At 37.6% G+C, this 22,367-nt stretch overlaps 1 protein-coding gene across 2 annotated transcripts in view; it reads right to left on the reverse strand.

Moving 5' to 3' along the window:
* LOC126365995 (adhesion G protein-coupled receptor A3) overlaps nt 1-22,367 on the reverse strand; it is a 172,360-nt gene that overhangs the window by 26,080 nt on the left and 123,913 nt on the right. For both annotated transcript variants that reach the window (XM_050008817.1, XM_050008818.1), the window contains 3 exons: nt 15,049-15,238; nt 11,690-11,930; nt 5,072-5,260 (listed from right to left, as the gene is read on the reverse strand). In XM_050008817.1, the coding sequence (XP_049864774.1) occupies nt 5,072-5,260; nt 11,690-11,930; nt 15,049-15,238 (620 nt within the window). The remainder of the gene's footprint in view (nt 1-5,071; nt 5,261-11,689; nt 11,931-15,048; nt 15,239-22,367) is intronic.

The following is a 22,367-nucleotide window of genomic DNA, read 5'->3' on the forward strand; positions in this document are numbered from 1 at the left end:
AGTAGGAAGAGAAAGTGGTAAACACTGTGGCAGCTTCAATCCAAAGTGCTTGAAAATGGCCTATGACTGAAACTGGCCAATTGCATGGATAATGAAAACAATAGTGGTTACTTGGACCAGGTTTTCATTCATTTCATTTTCATTCACGCTGAGGCTGTGACTCTTTAAAAAAAAAAAATTGAATCATGCAATTAAAAACCAGGAAAAAGTTCTTCAGTCCACAGATGATGGCAACAAAGTGAGAAGTAAAAATGGATAAAGAGAAAAAGAAATGAATAGTGCATTCAAGAACTACGCACTATTCACATTTCTTCCTCTTAATCTACTTTTACTTTTCATTCCATTATCATCTGTCAAAAGCTGTGCCAGTGCTTACCACTGTACACTAACCTCCTACTCTCTCTAAGCCCCTCCTTTGCCTCTCTTTTCCATCTTTGTCCTTCTTGTCCTCAAAACAGGTTGGGCCTCTCTCATTCTTAGGTCTAAGTGACACGCCCTTCCTTCTTACCCTTCCCTAATCCATCCCACTCTCCTCCTCAAAGAAGGAATTATTACTTCCAAAACCTAGGATAGCACCACATATTTTTATATGTGCCTGTTGGCAGTACTGATATCTTGCTGCATGAAAGTAAGTAACAGCTAGCAAATCTGTCTCATAATTTTTAAAACTGCTAATTACTCTTTCAAATAACTATCCCAAGACCTCAACACTTTGTCAGCATACTTTCTAATCTGCCAGTCTTCTATGTCTTATTCCATGCCCAATCCATTTTCTGCATAGGTGGACCTCTGAGTATCTTTCAAGTTGGTGACATCAAGTCACGCTGGTTTCATTACAGCTTCAAAAACAGACAATGTGAGCAGAAAGGTTAGAATTTAATGTCCTGCTGATACCAATAGAGACTGAACACTAACTTTTATGGAAAACTACATGGATGGAAAATGAATGTGAGGTCACTATATCTACATCTATACTCTGCAAACCACTGTGAGGTGCATGGCAGATGGTAGGACCCACTGTACCAGCTATTAGGGTTTCTGTCTGTTCCATTCATGTAAAATACATGGGAAGAATGATTGTTTGAATGCCTCCGTGTGTGCAGTAATTACTCTAATTTCATCCTCATGATCCCTATATGAGTGATACATAGAAGATAGTAGTATATTCCTACAATCATCATTGAAAGCCTGTTCCTGAAACTTTGTTAATACACTTTTGCGGGGTAGTTTATGTCTATCTTCAAAAGTTTTCCAGTTCAGTTATTTCAGTTGACTCTTTGATATTATAGTCGTAGGATACTTTGTGTGTGTGTGTGTGTGTGTGTGTGTGTGTGTGTGAAGTGTGTGAAGTGCACAATTTTGGATTTATGAACATTTATAAGATCCCAATCTTTGAACCACTTTGAAATCTTATCAAGATCTGATTTAATATTTATGCAGCTTCCTTCAGATAGTACTTCATTATAGATAACTGCATCATCTGCAAAATATTGCATGTTACCGGAAGAAAAGTGATTGATCTCACTGGAAATGTTTATGGGCACAACAGAAAATTTAGACTCCAGCTCCTCCAAACTGAAGGTCTAATAGCTCAAAGATTGCAGCACCATGCTTCTTAACAACTAACTTGTTTCATTTATAAGTGGTTTACCTTTTTATCCTGAGCTATGACCCCAGGGTCTTCATGGTAAATATGTCACTTACGATGCAGATGGCACTTGGCGACTATATTCCATTTACAATGGTGGAAGGTATATAGTGTTTGGATACTGGTTGGAGGAACATCATAGTTAATGTGTCTTATTTTTAGCTCAAAAATTTTTCAATGTTCATTCATTCAGCTTCCGACACAGTACTTCTACAACATGTGTACATTATCTTCCATCCTTTAGAGAAGTAAACATTTAAACCATTTTCAACACAGGGATGAATCAAGGTAACCACTCACCATACAGTGGTGCTGTTAAACAATAGAAAAGCACATAAGTAGGAACTGGAAGGTGGTAGTTCAGTTCATGGACTTTCATTCTTTTTCAGAATACAAAGACACATACACAGTTACATTTTCTCATTGATGTGGACCAAAGTCTATTTGCGACTCAATGCCTCCACTACTTGGGGAGAATCTTCATTAATTCCACTGTTTGAACTCATTTTCAGTATCCATATTCCTTGGTTTTTTACGTCAGCAATGCCAATACAATATTTTAAATGTGTTGTTTCAGTATGCTGCTACATTTTTTGCTACAAGACTTTCAATACACTGTTGTGCTACAGCATAATATGCCTTCTTTTCATGCACAAATACAAACAAGGCATTTAATTTCTCTCCCAGTTTTGCCACTTCACCACTCTAGGATTTAATGAATAGCTATTTTGTGCTTTCTTGAGTTTAATGCTCTTCACACAACACTGATTAAATAGCAGTTCTCAGCATTTCTTCTGTAATTCTTTCTATCATGATAACATACTAAGTTAGGGAAAAAGATCAAGTTCTGTAATTATTTGGTTTTCCTCTTCTTCTGTTTTAAAATACAAAGAAAATGAAACATTTAATCTAGTCTTTGTTCATTTTCCCTGGTACTGTTTTTTTGGCCCAACTGCTGAAATCCTTGTGCTCTGATTCCCTTACTGAATTAGCATACTGCAGAAAACAAATAAATGAAGTAGGTGTTGCTATTTTCGCTAAGAACTATGTCAAGTCTGAAGCAACTGATGTACATGATTTTTGTTTAGAGCAACATTTAGAAGCATGTGCCATTGAATTTTCTGAAAGTAATTCTATCCTCCTAATTGCAGCAATTAGGCAATCTTGACCTCTTATTGAAGTAACTCAACTTACTTTTACTGCACCTATTTAGCTGCAGAAGAAATACTGTAGTTCTTGGACACTTCAGTATCAACTTCCTAACACAGAGCAGTGGGAAGAGACACCTGGAAAATTTTATTTGCACTTAAAACATAGGCGCAGTGGACAATTTTCCAACCAGAGTAACTTCAAATTCAAGCATGCTAATTGGCAACATATTTATAGACCAAGGGGAATCATGAATAATAAAATATTAAATGGTCTTTCTGGTCATTGTGGTCACAAAACTACAATTAATAATATGAACTTCTGGCAGAATAAAACCGAGCCCCAATGGAAGGTGTTCACACCCATAAATGATGAACTGATTTAGGTTTTTAAATCATGCCTCCAAAATGCAAATTACAGTCACATATAATCTGAAACAGAGGTCATTTCCAAACATAATCTGTTTTACAAAATCAATTTTTGGAGTGACAAAGTAACTTTTAAGGTGAGTGGCATGGTGGACAGACCTGACTGTGTATACTGGGATTCCATGAATCTTCATGTGCCATTGGAGACAGAATTAAGCTTCCTGGTGTGAGTGTTTGGGCAGGGATTTTCAGCAGTGGGTTCACTGGGCATTATCTTTTTTTAACATGCTGGCAATTCTGAAGTTACCACCCTTCACAAAAGTGTTGTTACAACTGGAAAATTGTCCACTTCTTGAACATATGCAACTGGTTAAGAAAAAGTTGGATTGCAACAAGATGGAGCACACCCATATTATGGAGCTACTGTGAGAGACTTTTTAAATGAAAACTTTGATGAATTGATAGGCAGCTACTACTGAATCGTCTCCATGCTCTCCGTGTATCACACCCATGGATTTTTCAATATGGGGTACACTAAAAAATGGGGTTTGTTCCACCAAGATTCATGATGACAATGAGTATTTGAAGGGACAAATCCAATCAGAATTTGAAAAACTAAAGTCTTGGAAAATCTGTGACAAAATTTGTAAATCAGTGTTTAAAAGATCCAATGTTTGCGTAGAACAGCACGGAAACCACTCTGAGCATCTTTTGTAAGCTCACTGAACTCTACATGTATTTTTTTGTTGACAATAAACTTTTATTTTCATTTGCTTAATATGATTGCACAAAACGCATTTTTTGACAACTGACTTATGGCTCATCCTGTACACAGTTTTTTGTTCATTATTTCACCAGTATCATTTTATTTACAATCAACTGTTTCCAACGTCACATGATTCTGATGAGTAATTTTTTCTGTGGTAGAAATGAACAGCCTATCTGACTAGTCTCTTCCTGCCTTTGCTGAAGTTAGTCACACACCACTTACTTCAAACTATGCTCTAAACATGCCAATGTTCAAATTATGAACTCACATCACAACTGTCTTTTTCTCTTAAATGTAGCTGTGACACAGGTGTGAACTATGGTCAAGGCTCTTTTATTGGTGTTTTGATATGGCTTTATAATACCCTCACTCACATACACTATGCCACATTTAGTATTTTCACTGATTATTAAGACTACGTAATATCTCATATCTTCTTTATTTGTATGCGGATGCAGTACACAAAACTTCTTTCAATGACTTGCTTATTCAATACAACTCTTGCCAATAAGTGGCTTGTATATAATGGCATGTAAAACTTTTACATAGATACTTTTGTGTAGCATTAGGGCTTTAAATTGTATGACAAGCATTACTTCTTGGATGTGCTATCAGACAATCAATAGTTTAAGTTTCACCAACTAATTTTTGTGAAGAGGTCTGCTTTTTCTGACAAGTTAGGATAAATCTATTCACAGAGGTTAGTTTGCTATCTTGATTGCAGCTCTTCACACTCTTACCTCACTGCACACATATTTCCTGTTTATGCTAACAGACAGTACATTCCATCTGGACATTCAGTTAGCCTCCTGTATCTTACTGATTTACCATGGCAGATTGCATTGTTGTTCGGCAACAACGTGAAATATGTACACTAGTGTCATTTCTCTCTCAACTCGTGAGAAATTACATTTAACATAATATACTTTACACTATGTCACACTGACAATCTGCAGAATTAGCTGATCATGGTGTGACAAACACTTATCAAGTACAGAGTATCACTTTTCAGGGTGTACTAATTTAAATACATGAGTTTTAATACAGTCTTATTAAGTGAAAGTATACAGAACAGCAGTGAGAGAAAACATGAGTTTTTTTCTATTATTCTAATGAAGGAGTAATTCAGATACATACCTGAACAGAAAGCAAAGAACAGCCATAGCTATCCATGTATTTACAAGGGAATGCTTGGATTTTTTTGACATCTGGATTGACTCATGGCAAACAATATAAGTCACAATTGTTGTCATTAAGCAGATTACATTCACAAAGCTTCCAAAATATATTGTGGGATGTGAATATCGAAATTTGGCTCCTGGAAGTCTGGAAGAAGAGAAAGATATTACAAAGGTGTACTAAGATAATTCGACTTCGTCCTTATTTCATTTATACACGATGGACAGGAAAAACAATAACCTTTACAGTTCCATACATGCAAGTATTTGTCCTTTAATCAGAAAGGAGTTAGCAGCAAGTTCTCCTATTCTCCTCAAAAGAACATTTATCATTATTTTAAAATTAAGCTTCCAGTTTTATTGTAGCATACAACTTCACAAAAAAGGCAGGAGACAAATGTACAGACTGAATGACTATGGTTCACTAAATTATCACTTAAGCATAATCCAATAGAATAGATGAGGGCACAGATAAATTCTCAGCAACATCTATGAGTACCTGTGCACCGCCATAATTATCTGTTCCTAAAATTAGCAGAGGCATGTTCAGTATATATGTGGAACAGTTTAAGTGATTTAAGTGATCCTTGAATTCATGTAAGTTTTAAACAGAGTGTATTCTACTAGACACTAATCAGCATGATCATTTGAAACCAGAGAGCATCTACTCTATACAAGCTTCAATACCATGAGAAGGAAACTTGCTACTCACCATATAGCGGAGATGCTGAGTCGCAGATAGGCACAACAAAAAACCTTTCGGCCATTGGCCTTCGTCGACAATAGACACACACACACACACACACACACACACACACACACACACACACACACACACACAGAAATGTAGCTCACGAACATGCAACTCAGACCAATAAAGCAGTCTGCACACACACACACACACACACACACACACACACACACACACACACACACACAGAAATGTAGCTCACGAACATGCAACTCAGACCAATAAAGCAGTCTGACAATACAACACATTGAGAGTTAATTGACAAACATTGTAAAAGTCTCAAGAAGATGAAGAGAACCCTTCAACATTAGACATAATAGCAACATTGTGAAAACACCAAATATATGCAATTTTTAATAATTATTTAATCTGTGTTATTGAACAACTAACCTATATTATAGATGCACATGTCACCTCACCGAATGTAGCAGGTTTGAATTTATGGAGGAAAGAACAAATATTCATCTAGATGGAATGGCATGTCTGGTGCAATTATTAAAGCTTTCTTAAAAACAATCTCCAGACCTATTATCTATCTGACTAATCACAGCATCAGAGACAACATTTGTCCAAATATTTGAAAGATGAGTGTTTTGAAACAAGTGCTTAAGAAGGGAAGCACACAAGATGTCTCCAACTACAGGCCATTTAGTAACAATATTAGGAAAGGGATAGATGACTACTCACCTTAAAGATGACCCACTGAGTTGCAGACAAGTACAACAAAAAGACCATTATAAATTATAGCTTTTTGACAAAGCCTTCTTTAGCAAAGAAAATACACACACATTTGCACAAGGAAGCACACCTCATTCACATATGACCACTGCCACCCGCTCTTCCAAACTTTAGCAAGACATTTAAAAGTATTATCCTGTCTCAGCTTCAGGCCTTCTTCACAAAATGCAAAGCCAGTGTTTGAAAAGAAAAGTAAGGAAGGTGTCACCAACAATAGACTGATACAATTAATTGCCACGAGTATTGAGATAACCGAAAGTGTTATCCTGTCAGAGTTTAGTGCAGTCTTCATGAAATAAAAACTGCTTAGAGATTCTCAGAATGGCTTTAGAAAAGAGCTAAGTAGCATAACTACAGCAATCACACAGTTCTTCCATGACTAGTATTGTCTGCTGGACCAGAGGGTGCAGACTGCAGGTACATTTTTAGGCCTTGCATAAGCTTTCAACTCAGTAAATGATATGAAACATCTAAAAAAACTGTAGTAATGTTGTATCAAGGATCCATACAAGCATCTTCTACCCATATATCTGTTGAATCATAAGTAATGCAGTGAACTGACATATAAACTAGATGATAAGACTATAAACTTTCAATCCACTAATGATACAGTAATACAAGGTGTATTTTAGGGAACAATCTTTGGTCCCTTTCTCTCTCTCATATACATTAATGCCATTGCACAACCCATGAACTACCATATAATAAGCTAAGCTGATGACACTTCAGTCTTCTTCTTTGGAAGAGAGTATAAGGAGCTAGATTCTTTCATTACTAGTGATGTAACAGAATTAACTAAATACATCTATGATCAGAACCTCAAGATGAATATCACCGAACTTCAATTACTGGTATTTAAAATAGGCAATTCTCATCACATCCATGTAAATAACGAATCTAACTTCTCAGGAACACAACTGGCACTTGTAAATTATTGCATGTATACACTAATAAAAATCTGTGTTAATTTTCTATTTTGAAAAGTTAGTAGCACCTTACATCTTCTCAGCCAATTCATAAAGATAGTTGCTAGCAAAACATTAAAAATGTGTACTATGGAACGATTTATCCTTTTATTTTCTACGAGATTGAATTAAGTGGCTGTGCAGTTGGGGTTCACCTAAAAAATATATTGCTGTTACAGAAAAGGGGTATAAGACTTATGCAAGCAATAGGCCTCACAGAATGACGTAGTGAAATGTTTGTACACCAAAAATACTTAACAATATATTATGTACACAAATTTAAATTACTTAAATTTTTATGGGTCGACCAAATAACATTATCAAATGGAATGACGTGCATAATCACAACACAGATTAAATGTAACTACTTTAGGCAAAGACAAAAAATAAAAATAACAGATTGTAGCCTATACACCAAGGATTCAATTTCATTTAACAAACTATTGAACTCTAAAGGGGAATTATTTTGGTGTAAAATCAGAATCTTTTCTGACAGAGAAATGTTCATATTCATTTAACAAATTTTAAGGCATGCTAGTGATATAACCTGTAGCATATCAGCTGCAAAGTAATAAATGTGTAAAATAGATATAAGATGCAACAATTGTTGTGTCACACATATTGCGTAAGTGTATGGATCCGCGCAAATAAAGATTTAAAAAATAACCTCTCATTGGTGCAGTGGATGACAGGAAATTGGCACCGAACTTTTCAAAGCAGAGAAAATGTATATCATGATGTCTGGATAAGGATTTGTAACGTGTTACACTTGACCATGATCCAAGTCTATGATCAAAAACATGTTTAATATAAAAAAATGAGCTTGTTATTTTGAATGTTGTTATTGTTGATAACCTTGTCTTTAATATTCATTCACAATGTGAGCATGCACTTATGTAAATTCATCAAGAAACTTCGTAAAACATCTATCTTTGTTTTTTTGTCATTATTATTATGTTACATTTGGTTTATAATAAAAAGCACTCTGCAATTTTCTGATAAATACCATGACAGACATCAGTGCTTACCATTTTAAAGAGTAAAATGTGTAAAAGACTTTGACTTAAGAAAGTGTTGAACAATTTTTTATTTGTTTCATTGTATCTCACTTTTGCTATGTAATGGGTATCATGTATAACATGGTGTGTATCTTAAAAAGACTTTTAATAATTTTGCTATGGTAGTTACAGGAGGCTTACTGCATCACTCCTCTTGTCAGCAAACATGTTTCAATTAACTAACTGCTGTTTTATGCATTTCTTCAGACCTATTGTGCAGTATGTGCCGTTTCTTCAGAAGATCCCTGATAATGAGATTTTCACTCTGCAGCAGAGTGTTCGCTGATATGAAACTTCCTGCCAGATTAAAACTGTGCCGGACCGAGATTCAAACTCGGGACTTTTGCATTTTGTGGGCAAGTGCTCTACCGTCTGAGCTACCCCAGCACGACTCAGAGCTTCAGAATTTGAGTCTCGGTCTGGCACACAGTTTTAATATGCCTGGAAGTTTCAAGATTCCTGATATTTTTCGTATACTAGGGGGATCACTATCATATTTAATTATTTTTCAGGTGCATATTTTTCCAAAGCTGGCTCAATTATTCACTATTAACTGAGGCAAAATTTCTCTATCTGTTCCTTACTTAAATTACATGATTCTAAGTTCAGGAGAGTTCACCGGATCAAATACTTTGGATTTTGGTTTACCTGTAGCTACAGCAGAGAAATGGACATCAAGGAAAAACAGCAGTGGGAATAAAATTCATGTAATCCCTCAGGGAAACACTCAGCTCAAAATCAATATCAGTGAACACTAAGATGAGAAAATACAACAGAGTGATATGCCCAGCATCATGTATAGTTCAGAAACCTTGAGCATGTCTAAATGAGAAAAGGACAAACTGTTAAAATTTTAAAGAACAGTAATGAGGAAGATATGGGAGGAAGAAGACAAGGAAATCTATGTCCTGATGCAACCACCAACAATCCTACAGAAGCTGTAAAGCAAAAGATTCCAGTGAGTGGGCCATGTAGCTCATATGCAAGAAGAAAGACAGGTGAAAATGACACCTGAGGGGAAAGCAGATGCTAGATGCCCCATAGGACAACCAATGTAGCTCTGGACGGACGACCTGATGAAGGACTTGGCAGCCCTGTAGATGGACGACACCTGAAGAAGCCGAGCACAAAACAGAAAGGAATGGAGGCAGTTCTGAATATCCTTATTGCTGATATACTCTGTCACCTTTTCAGAATCATGCATCAATATTGGCAATCTTCAAATATATGCTTCATGGCTTGCCTACAGGCCCACAATCGCAATTGGAGAAGCTATTTTTCTCCTGTTTGTATAAAGACTCAGCACATCTGCACATATTGTTCGTATTCAGTTTAGGGTAGACTAGTTTTTGTTGGGCTTGTTGAATCTGGGTGGTCTGGTGGTGAGGCAAGGCCTGATTGGTCCACTCCTCTTTCCAGCAATCAACTAGGTTGAATCTGTTTCCATGCAAAATTGTTGCACTCTTAAAGGGTGGATAGTTAGAGCACACCCTGGGTCTCTTACTGTTGGGGCTATCTTGATGGATTTGTAAAAGAGAGTTGTTCTCAACCTTTCTGAGTTCTCTAATAAGTGATTTCTCTTGGTGCAGTTGGGGAGGAGTTATAAAGTTTAGTGGAGCAACCGAAAAGGATGCTGTTGCCTACATTATGCTTGTTACAAGGTGCACAGTTTGATTTAGTTAGATATCAGTGAGACTAGTGTGAATATTGTTAAGCCAAACCAGTGCACAATACTCTGCTACCAGATAGACCAGACCTAAAGTGGGGCACCTGAAGATTCCCATCAAGTGCTGGCAAGCTGCTGCAAGATGTACTTCTAAGGTTGGCAGCTGTGTCTGACAAGTGATTCTTGACACTCAGTGATCTAGTTGTGGTGACACTTGAGGACTATGGATGTCAACTGTGAGTCAGTAGTTTGCTCTCAAAGTAAATACTGAGTTCTTTGTTGACCCATTTGATGCTGAGGTTGAATGTAGAGATTTCTGTCTTCGTGGCAACAGGTTGAAATCTCCAATGGTGAAAGTTATTCCCAGTAACTTTCAGATCCTTGGTCAAGACATTCTCAGTGGCCTCTATATCATTACAGCTTATTGCCTGGACCAAAGTGTCAGAATATCCAAACTTCCACGAGCTGGTTTCGGGTGTATCAGTTATACAACAGCTAACTAAAAGAAGAAACATAACAGATCCCTTTAGAAGGCCATTGTTCAACTTAATTCGAGTACTCTATCTGTCACCCATGATCACCTGGCAACAACTATTAGAAAGCTTGGCATTGACGATGACGATGGTAGTTTTGCAGGGGATCACTTTCATGAGTTTTAGTATCATGCCCTGGCTCCAAAATGTCATATGCGGCTATAATGATGACAAAGACAGCTGAAGTTTTAAATCATTTTTGGTAGCTCACTTCTATGAACTTAGTTAATGAGAGAACTTTTGGAGGCCACCTTCGCTCTCTTCAGTTGATGCAACATATTGTTGTCTGCAAGATATCGGTGAGACGCCTGCCAAGTCATTTTCTTGTGTAATTACTGAAATATATGAGGAATTCAGTATGAATGCCACTGAAACCAGGGGTTTTTCCGAATTTCATTTCCTGACAAGCTTGGCAGCCAGAGACAGTGGACATAAGTATGAGTAGTGTTGGTGCGAGTGTGTGTGGGTGTTGTCTGTTTCAGAAGGACTTTTGACCGAAACCTTACTTATTTAGCAGTCTTTTGTTGTGCCTGACTGCAGCTCAATATGTCCACTAAATGGCAAGTAGCAGTCTATCCTTTCCATAATATTTTCATTGTTCCATCCTTGATTTTCCATTGTTTGATGCAATCAATGTTAGTTTATTTGTGTTTAGTTTTAAAGTCCTGGTTCGAATAAATAATTCAAGTATTAAAGGTAATCACTCACTGCAGAGGCAATGTATTGAGCAGTCAACAGGCACAAAAATTAGACTGAAATTTTTACTGGTTTGGGAGAATGTCCAGACAAAGGTGCATTGAATTCAATCTTGTCTATGTGCCAATTGACCATTCAATGCCTTGAGAGTAACATACTTATGTTTGTACCTGTCCACGCTATCATATGCATTGTCAGTCTTCTGCAACAGTCCAAAGTACCCGAGACGATCACACTGGAAGACAAGGAGGCCATGCAGAAGGTGTGATAGCTGGCAGCCTTTTGTAGACCAGCCACCAGCCCCTTCATTCATGTGAGGGTTCCACCATGCTGGCTTGGGAGAATCTCCAGTCAAGGGTGCACGTAGCATTACATAAACAGGTTCCGTTAAATTTGCCACCTCTATTCCCGCTGTGAGAATATAAAAATACATTTGATTAGAATAGCATTTAAAATTATCTATCTGGAGTCTATATTTGTCTACTGCACTTCTCAGCAATCTTAAGAACAAGGCTTCAATGGAAATAAGCTTCAGCTACATGATACAATGAGACTCTTTTGTCAATAACAACATACCAGAAAATGTAAATGAACGTTAAGAGCCTAGTTAAAAATTGCTGCTTATGAACTGAACTTTGTGTATGTGCATGCAATACTTAGTCAATAAACAATTTTAGATCGTTTCAGAATATTGCATAATCTCTACTACACAGAGTTAACTGCAAAGCAAGAATTTTATTTAATTGGCAATATTTGAAAATCTGGTTCCTTCTTTTTCTGGCATCACAATCAAAATATCTAAATATAATGTAATCTCTCTCTCTCTCTCTCTCTCTCTCACACACACACACACACACACACACACACACACACACACACACACACACACACAGAAAATGATTACAAACAATGAAGTGCAGCAACAGCAGAAATTCCTTCTATACTATCAGTGCTTTATTTATACTGGGTACAAGAAATTTTCTTCAACAGATCTCTGTCTGTCAACTACCATTAGTTGTCGAACACTAGTCAGCTTGACTCTGGAAGTTTCCTTGCTTCGGAGTCATGTCACAGAGTTAATGTTAAGTACAACTTTTGTAGTGTGCCAGATTGCAGTAGCTACATATAATTTCAACAGCCACTGCCTGGAGTCTTACAACATTCCTTTTGTACTAGCAGCGTATGGGAAAATCCTGTGGGTAGAACTGGCTCTGTACTTAACAAACTTTATGGATTTCCCTTTTGTGCAAGTCCCCATTCTCAACAAATGAAATCATTGATCATCCAATGAGTAACTGAAAGGAAAGTAACATCACATGTTTCAAAGTGGCTTTTAATTGATTCAACTTTTTGGACTCTGATGTAATTCACTTAAAATATCTCTGGTTCAAATGAATCAGGTAATGGTTATAAAAGAAACGCATTATAATGGATGGAAAAGGGGATAGTTGCACATCAAAATGAAGCAGATCGGAATTTATGTTGATGTAAGTTGCATAAAACCAACATAATATGTAACAGAAATGAAAGTACTAACAACCACCAATTACAGAAGGAATAAGGCAGAGGAAAGCAAGACCCAAAATAGTAGTCGATAAAGGATTTGTTGAACTTCTGAAAACTTATACTTCTGCCTACTTACATTTGGACTGACTACCTTGAAGTGAGTTACATAGTAGATCCGTGGAAGATACGGCAACGGAACACTAATTCCTGCAGTCTCTTCATAACAAATCTCAACGAAACCAAATCTCTAGTCAGTTTAAACTATGTTTACTTGAGAATATGTGTAGCAGTTGGAAATGTTATATCTTGACATGGCTATCTGTACCCAATGGGTCTCATATTTTCATAATTCCATTTACTAAATCCAGTTATCCACATCATATATATGTGATGTGTGCCCAAAGCTGTAAATATGTTTTTCAGATCATATCATATTATGTGCAACCTCATTATTCAGGTGTTAATTCTCAATACGCTGACTATAGTAAAGTATTCAGATTCGCTGAAAACCGGGTAAATGTAAATAACTGCAACTGTTCCTACAGCATGTAACAGTAAATTTCAACTCAGCTAATCCATAGTTTTGAAAATATGTACATACACCATTAGAAAGAAATTTTACTGTAACATGTTTTAATTTTTTATAAACTAATTAACTAAAAAGATAATTGGTCCTGACGAAGTGATATGCGTAAAACTGCTGTTATTTCTTATGCCATTACAGCTGTTTAATCCCCAAGTTTGACACTATACTTTTGTTGCCCTAAATTTTCAGTACCATATGACATCCTTCATTAATTAAGTAAGTCCCTAAATATGGCAATTGTACTCATAAATAGGCAATTCACAGTGTAGGTATACAAAATAGTTCTGTAATTTTTTTACTTGTTAATTAACCATTTACTATAGCTCATCCACTCTAGTATATCTCAATCTAGAAATTTTATATACAAAACATGTACTTCTTAGAATCCTAAATCATTGTAACCCTCCCTTTCCAAAAACTTTCAGTCTGGCGCCAGCAACAAAATGAGTTACCTCAACACATTGTGTCTGTGTCCAGAGAGCAAACGAGCAACATCTATGTGAAAGTTCACAAGCATGTAGTCAGGTTGCTACATAAAAAGTACTCAGTTAAGAGTTTCTATGTGAATTAATGCTCATTCAGTCTGTATTATGCAATGAAATGTTTAGAAGTCCATCCAACATCACAATTGGAACAGTTAACATTGTCGCAGCATTTCTTCTGTTAATAACATGTATTAGTAATATATCTGTGTGAACTTCTTCAATTTTTGTGAGCACAGATTGTGTCACACTAAACGTTTATGGTGAATTTAATAACGGAGTGTATTCAACAGCAAGTATCTCTGTAAACTTCGATTTATGAAAATAGAAGATTCATGATAAGTGTTGCCACTGAAAACTATCACCAATTGGGTGGTCTATCCTGGTTCTGTAGATATATGAATAAAAGTATTAGTGTACTGGTCATCATCCAACAGGCCTATTTAAAGCTGATAAATGTGTGGCCCACTGTAACTAAGAAATAGTAGTGCTGTGTTCATTATTTGTATAATATGGTACACTACCCAAAAAGTTTTCAGTTCTGAGTCAACAAACTTATGTGCTAACTAGAAGACAAAGAAGATGCGGTTCGAACCAGGTTTGCATAGTTTCATGGTCAGTTTTGATTTATAGCCCTTCCATACAGCCTTCATAATGTCTGTGGCACCTTACTGTATTTGGGTATGCTGTTATGTTCTGTTTTCAGGAACACCTGATCATTACAGTCATTCAATAGGATGCTAGGCCCATGTTGTAACTTAAATAGCTACAATATGAAAATGGCAATATTAGCTGAAACTAATTGCATGTACATGATGCGACAGATGAGAGGTCATCTTACTAGAAGACTGTAAAACATTAATAATATGCCTAATGGCAAATATTGCATTATTTCAAATATTTATTTGTGTTACTGTTAATGGTGGTGTAACTGAATTAAGGACAAAAGAGTTACCTAATTTGGCACCAATGACACATGATGTAATATCTCTTTCTGGGCGAGACGAATTGAACGGTATGCTAGGGAAAAGCCAGTTATTTTCGAAGACGGACACAAGTAGCTGCCTGGATGATGTAATTGAGTGTCCTTGTTTTTCCAGCTGGTAAAAGAGTGTACTGGGAACCTGAACAGAAGCTTCGATCACCTGAAAATCATAAAGAAAAATGTAAATATGTTAATAAATTTTTTATTTATTTTATCCAAGGACACATTTTAGAAGTGACAAGCTAATATTTAACTCTTAAGTTGCAAACAAAGTATGTACCATAAATTAAGGAACACTAACAATCCTTGACTATGGCAATATTTTGCTGTACACCAAAAAGGGAGAAAGAAATCAAACAAATGGTTAACAAGTTCTGCAGATTTGGAACTCTGCTCGATTGAATAAGGTATTTCTTGTAGGTCCTCCATTTTCATACTTCTTAAGCACTTACTTTTACATAAGTTTAGGGTAATATATGTCTACGATGTCTAATCAGGCCTGCTTCACAATTATGTTGTGCATAAAATATAATAACATTAGTTATCAAAATAAATGATAAATCTTACAATTAGACTTTGTATAACAATAACCATTGAAATCAGGCAATGGAAAATTCAGGATGGAATGCAACAATATTATGAGAAGGAAAGTTGCTACTCACTATAAAGTGCAGATGCTGAGACGCAGATAGGCACAACAAAAAAACTTTCACAATTAAAGCTTTCAGCAATTGACCTTTGTCAACAACAACAACAACAACAACACACACACGCTACATTTGGGATGGCCTTCAAGGACTGTGACGAATTTGCTTTGAAGCTCTCCATATGATGAAAATGGCATCCTTTCAGCACTGACTTTAATTTTGTAAATAAGAATAAACCATAAGAGCCATGATTGGCCAGTTAGGAGGCTGTGGTTCAACAGTCATCTGATTTTTGGCACAAAGCTGAATGTGTGGGTGGACTGTTAATGGTGCAAGAACCATGAGCTGTCTCACCACAACTTTGATCTCTTTTTGTAAATTTTTTCATGTAACTGTTGCAAAATGCTTTGATAGTACATATGGCTTGCTGTGTCACATTTTGTGAATGTGTGGATCATCAGTCGAAGTGGAAGACCTTCCAGTTTAAAGATCATCTTCAACTGGCTAACAGCTATTTTTCAAAACACAAAAACCATTTATAACATTATGTACGACCCGGAGCATCATCTCCTTAAGCTTGTTTCAAAAGCTGAAACATTTCTGTAAAAGTTTTCCACATTTCCACACAAAATTTTACATTGCATCACTGATCCAGAAAATCACATATTTTTGCCATTGGCACTTAAACAGAGTATTATATTCAAATAACAAATTCACAAAAACTAAATGAGATATCAACACTCCAAAAACATGCAGTAAGGAGATAATGTCCAAAGCTGCCAACTGCATACCACTAAATATCTCCATTGGTGCATAATTAAAAATGTTAAATTATTTTCTGAACTCACATTGTACTTGCTTGACTCTTTTGTGACTACTGTAATGCTGGACATTAACAGCAGTGCAACCAAAGAAAAATCAGTTGAGGATGCTACCACTCCATCAACATAATGACCTATATTTGCTGGCCAAGATATGCGTTACATTGCAGAAAAAATGCAATCAGACGGTATCGGTTTAAAGGTATACTCATTGGACTACACTTCATGTGGGCTTTGGTTATAGACACACTCCGAAATCTTATAGTGTCTGCTGCTGATGACTGTTCATCATACCACAGGAGTTTCTTTCAGTGATTCTATTTCAGAGCATTCTTATTAATGGTTCGCACACTCAGCATTCATATTACTATATTGGAGACAATATGTGTGCAATAAGTAACAAAACCTATCACTAACAGAAACTTGAAACAAAGTGGTTTTCATTCTGTTATCACATATGCCAGCCTATAAAAATTACATGGAACAAGTTGAAGACAGTGAATAAGCCACTACTGGCATTACACAAGAATAACAAAGTACAGTACCACAGGCCTCATAGTTGATCAGAAGTATGTGTCATCAAAAATAGAAAAAGTGGAGCTTCATGTATGTTATGAATTCATGGTCCACAAGTAAAATAAATCCTCTTCAGTTGTGAAAGAGTGCAATCGTTCCATATACTTTCTTTTAGGAACATTCTGGCATTCATCCACAAAACTGGGTTTCATACAGTTGTGTTAGCCGATTCTCAAATTTAACATATTTTGTCAAGGAAAAAAGAAGCATATAATTCTGCAAAGACTCATATAATGAAGATGTCCTGGCAGTACTTAGCTAACTACATCTTCTTCATATAAACAAAAATATTTATGACAACATTAAACTATTTTTGACCCAACTGGGTAAAAAGAAACTCTCCATTGATTATTTGCAGCATTTTTAAGAAACATACATTGCCTGTCATCCTCTACAAACAACATAACTCTACAGAGGTTACACCTGGTCAGGGTTAAACAGGTGTGTTGTGATTGGCTAACCTTACCTAGACCATGTGGATTGAGGTACATTGGCTACAGACAGCGACGTAGTAGGTACTGATCAGTGTGTTTTGCCAATGGCATAGGTGGACAATGGCTTCACAGGTAGGTGGTTTCAGGTTCGACAAGTAGAGACATCCACTAACCTAAAGACGTTTTTCTGTAAGTGTTTATTAGCACAATCAGACACCATTACAAGACTCTTGAGCCAACCTGTTACTTCATCATGCGTGTATAACATATCACAGATCTCGGATTGAATGTAACAATATTATGAAAAGGAGATATACTTCCTTTTCACATCCCTCAACTCCTATAACCACAGTGTGGTATTAGTATAAGGGATAAATAGTATTTTGCTCTCTGTATTTTGCCCCTGCTACCTTCAGAATTTAACTCAACATTTTCTGGAGGTATAAATAGTTCCCAATCAGCTCTCTTGGGGGGAACTGCATTAAATGCTGCTGAGAGGAGGAACATGAATCTTCGAAACAAAGTAAGGATTGGTACCTGGGACGTACAAAGTTTATATCAAGCTGGGAAATTAACTAACTTAATGCAGGAAATGGGAAGATTGAAAATCGATATTCTAGGAATGGCAGAGACATAGTGGCCAGATGCTGGAATGTGTGAGGTTCACAGAGGGACTATCTACTATTCAGGGAACCAAGACAATAGACACAGAAAAGGAGTGGGAATAATTGTTTCAGAAAAAGTTTCAAAATTTGTAATAAATTTCTTCCCTCATTCAGGCCGAATGGCTTTAATTAAACTTAATGTGAACATCATCCACGTATATGCATCCACATCAGATTCAACTGAAGATGAAATTGAGGTATTCTACAAAGAGTTGAAACAACTTCTTAGGCTGGTAAAAGAACATGAGATAAACTTAATTATGGGTAATTTTAACTCTAAAATAGGAGAAGGAAGATTTGAAGAACTTGTCGGTCCATATGGACTAGAAATATGAAATGATCAAGTGAATGGCTTTGTCAATTTTGTCAAGAGGAAAAGATGAAGATAACAAGCACCTAGATGCTTGTACACATGGAGAGCTCCAGCTGATAACCCTGACAATATAGTAGGAAATCAAATATTTTTCATTCTGATTAACATTCACTTTGGATCCTCAGTAATGAGGGCCTGCACCTATCCGGGAGCTGACATTCCCTCAGACCAGGTCCTGCTAGTAGCAGAAATAAAAATAAAAATTACAAATGTCAAAGAACATACACAACAGTGGAAAATAGAATACAATCACCTTAAAGATGAAGATATCAAGAACAGGGTAACCACAAAAATCAGTGAAGAATTACAGATACAGTCAAACCACAACTAGAAGAAGGAAAAGATATAAACAACATATGGGAGGAAATGCAGAAAATTGTGATACATGTTGTGGAAAATGAAATAGGTTACAAACAGAAAACACAAGAGAATGACTGGATGACAGACAAAATTTTGGCATTATTTGAAAAACGAAGAAAATATAAAAATGAAAGAAACCAGGACAAATACAGGGACATGCAGGATGTCATAAGAAAGGAGATAAGATCAACAAAAAATAACTTGCTGAAACAACAATGTAGAGTTGAAAACAACTGCAACAAATACATAATGACTTTAGCTTACATATGAAGATAAAGGAAATGGTTGGTATATATCATAAGAAAATTTAATCAAATATAGAAAATGACCAAGGAGAAATAGAACAGGATGATCAGCAAAAGAAAACTATCTGGGAGGACTACACACACAATCTTTTTGCAGATGGAAGACCTGAAATAGAAAATAAAGATGATTAGGGTATAGCTGGTCCTGCCATCACAAAAGATGAAATCAGAAGAGCAACAGTAACGGCAAAGATAGAAAAGCAGCTGGTCCAGTTGAAATTCTGAAATTATTAGATGATCATGGATCCCAGTTCTCCAAAAAATATTTAATCACATTTATCATACAGGTAAATTTCCTGACAAATGGCTGACAACACACTTCATCCCTTTGCCCAAGAAGAACAATGCAAGAAAATGCGGAGGCTACAGAATAACTAGCCTGATACGCCATACCCTAAAGATATTTCTCAAGGTCATTCAATATAGAACCACAGCCAAGTGTGAAAGGGATATGAGATATTCACAGTTTGGATTTGGACGGAGTCTAGGTATGAGGGAAGCACTGGTTGCAATTCAGGTATTTGCTCAAAAGTGCTAGATCAGAGGAAGAATGTAATGCTGTGCTTCACAGACTATGAAAAACCATTTGACAGAATGCAACACCAAAAACTTGTACAAATTTTGAGAAGACTGGAGATAGATGAAAAGATATTCTTTTTGTAGAAAATCTCTACTGGAATCAAACTGCTATGATCAGAACTGTTGGCCAATTGACAGAAGCACAAAAAATCTGTAGATGTAAATAAAATAGAAAGAAACTTCCACATGGCAAAAATATATTAAAAACAAAGATTCCAAGACTTACCAAGCGGGAAAGTGCCGGTAGATAGGCACAATAAATAAAAGACACAAACACACACACAGAATTTCTAGCTTTCGCAACCGACGGTTGCTTCTTCAGGAAAGAGGGAAGGAGAGGGAAAGACGAAAGGATGTGGGTTTTAAGGGAGAGGGTAAGGAGTCATTCCAATCCTGGGAGCGGAAAGACTTACCTTAGGGGGAAAAAAGGACAGGTGTACACTCACACACACACACACACACACACACATATCCATCCGCACATACACAGACACAAGCAGACATTTGTAAAGGTGAAGAGTTCGGGCAGAGATGTCAGTCGAGGCGGAAGTACAGAGGCAAAGAAGTTGTTGAAAGACAGGTGAGGTATGAGTGGCGGCAACTTGAAATTAGCGGAGGTTGAGGCCTGGCGGATATCGAGAAGAGAGGATATACTGAAGGGCGAGTTCCCATCTCCGAAGATCGGATAGGTTGGTGTTGGTGGAAAGTATCCTGGAATCCTTACCCAGTCTGTTACCCCCGGAAACCATCCTTGTAACCATTGATGCCACTTCCCTATACACAAATATCCCGCACGTCCAGGGCCTCGCTCCAATGGAGCACTTCCTTTCACGCCGATCACCTGCCACCCTACCTAAAACCTCTTTCCTCGTCACCTTAGCCAGCTTCATCCTGACCCACAACTTCATCACTTTTGAAAAGCCTTCTTGGTTACCCAATCCTGCCAACCCAAAGTTTGGTACAGATTTATTGATGACATCTTCATGATCTGGACTCACAGTGAAGAACAACTCCTGAATTTCCTCTCCAACCTCAACTCCTTTGGTTCCATCAGATTCACCTGGTCCTACTCCAAACCCCATGCCAGTTTCCTTGACGTTGGCCTCCATCTGTCCAATGGCCAGCTTCACACATCTGTCCACATCAAACCCACCAACAAGCAACAGTACCTCCATTGTGACAGCTGCCACCCATTCCATATCAAACGGTCCATTCCCTACAGCCTAGGCCTTCGTGGCAAACGAATCTGCTCCAGTCCTGAATCCCTGAACCATTACACCAACAACCTGAAAACAGCTTTCGCATCCCACAACTACCGTCCCGACCTGGTACAGAAGCAAATAACCAGAGCCACTTCCTCATCCCCTCAAACCCAGAACCTCTCACAGAAGAACCCTAAAAGTGCCCCACTTGTGACAGGTTACTTCCCGGGACTGGATCAGACTTGTGACAGGTTACTTTCCGGGACTGGATCAGACTCTGAATGTGGCTCTCCAGCAGGGATACGACTTCCTAAAATCCTGCCCCGAAATGAGATCCATCCTTCATGAAATCCTCCCCACTCCACCAAGAGTGTCTTTCCGCAGTCCACCTAACCTTCGTAACCTCTTGGTTCATCCTTATGAAATCTCCAAACCACCTTCCCTACCCTCTGGCTCCTACCCTTGTAACCGCCCCCAGTGTAAAACCTGTCTTATGCACCCTCCCACCACCACCTACTCCAGTCCTGTAACCCGGAAGGTGTACACGATCAAAGGAAGAGCCACGTGTGAAAGCACCCATGTGATTTACCAACTGACCTGCCTACACTGTGACGCTTTCTATGTGGGAATGACCAGCAACAAACTGAATGGACACAGGCAGACAGTGTTTGTTGGTAATTAGGATCACGCTGTGGCTAAACATGCCTTGGTGCACGGCCAGCACATCTTGGCACAGTGTTACACCGTCCGGGTTATCTGGATACTTCCCACCAACACCAACCTATCCGAACTCCGGAGATGGGAACTCGCCCTTCAGTATATCCTCTCTTCGCGATATCCGCCAGGCCTCAACCTCCGCTAATTTCAAGTTGCCTTCACTCATACCTCACCTGTCTTTCAACAACTTCTTTGCCTCTGTACTTCCGTCTCGACTGACATCTCTGCCCGAACTCTTTGCCTTTACAAATGTCTACTTCTGTCTGTGTATGTGCGGATGGATATGTGTGTGTGTGCGAGTGTACACCTGTCCTTTTTTCCCCCCTAAGGTAAGTCTTTCCGCTCCCGGGATTGGAATGACTCCTTACCCTCTCCCTTAAAACCCACATCCTTTCGTCTTTCCCTCTCCTTCCCTCTTTCCTGAAGAAGCAACCGTCGGTTGCGAAAGCTAGAAATTCTGTGTGTGTGTGTGTGTGTGTGTGTGTGTGTGTGTGTGTTTGTGTGTTTTATTTATTGTGCCTATCTACCGGCACTTTCCTGCTTGGTAAGTCTTGGAATCTTTGTTTTTAATATAAAAAATCTGTAGAGTTAGACAAGACTGTGTACTCTC

The sequence above is a fragment of the Schistocerca gregaria genome, chromosome 4, assembly GCF_023897955.1.
Source record: "Schistocerca gregaria isolate iqSchGreg1 chromosome 4, iqSchGreg1.2, whole genome shotgun sequence".
NCBI lineage: Eukaryota > Metazoa > Arthropoda > Insecta > Orthoptera > Acrididae > Schistocerca > Schistocerca gregaria.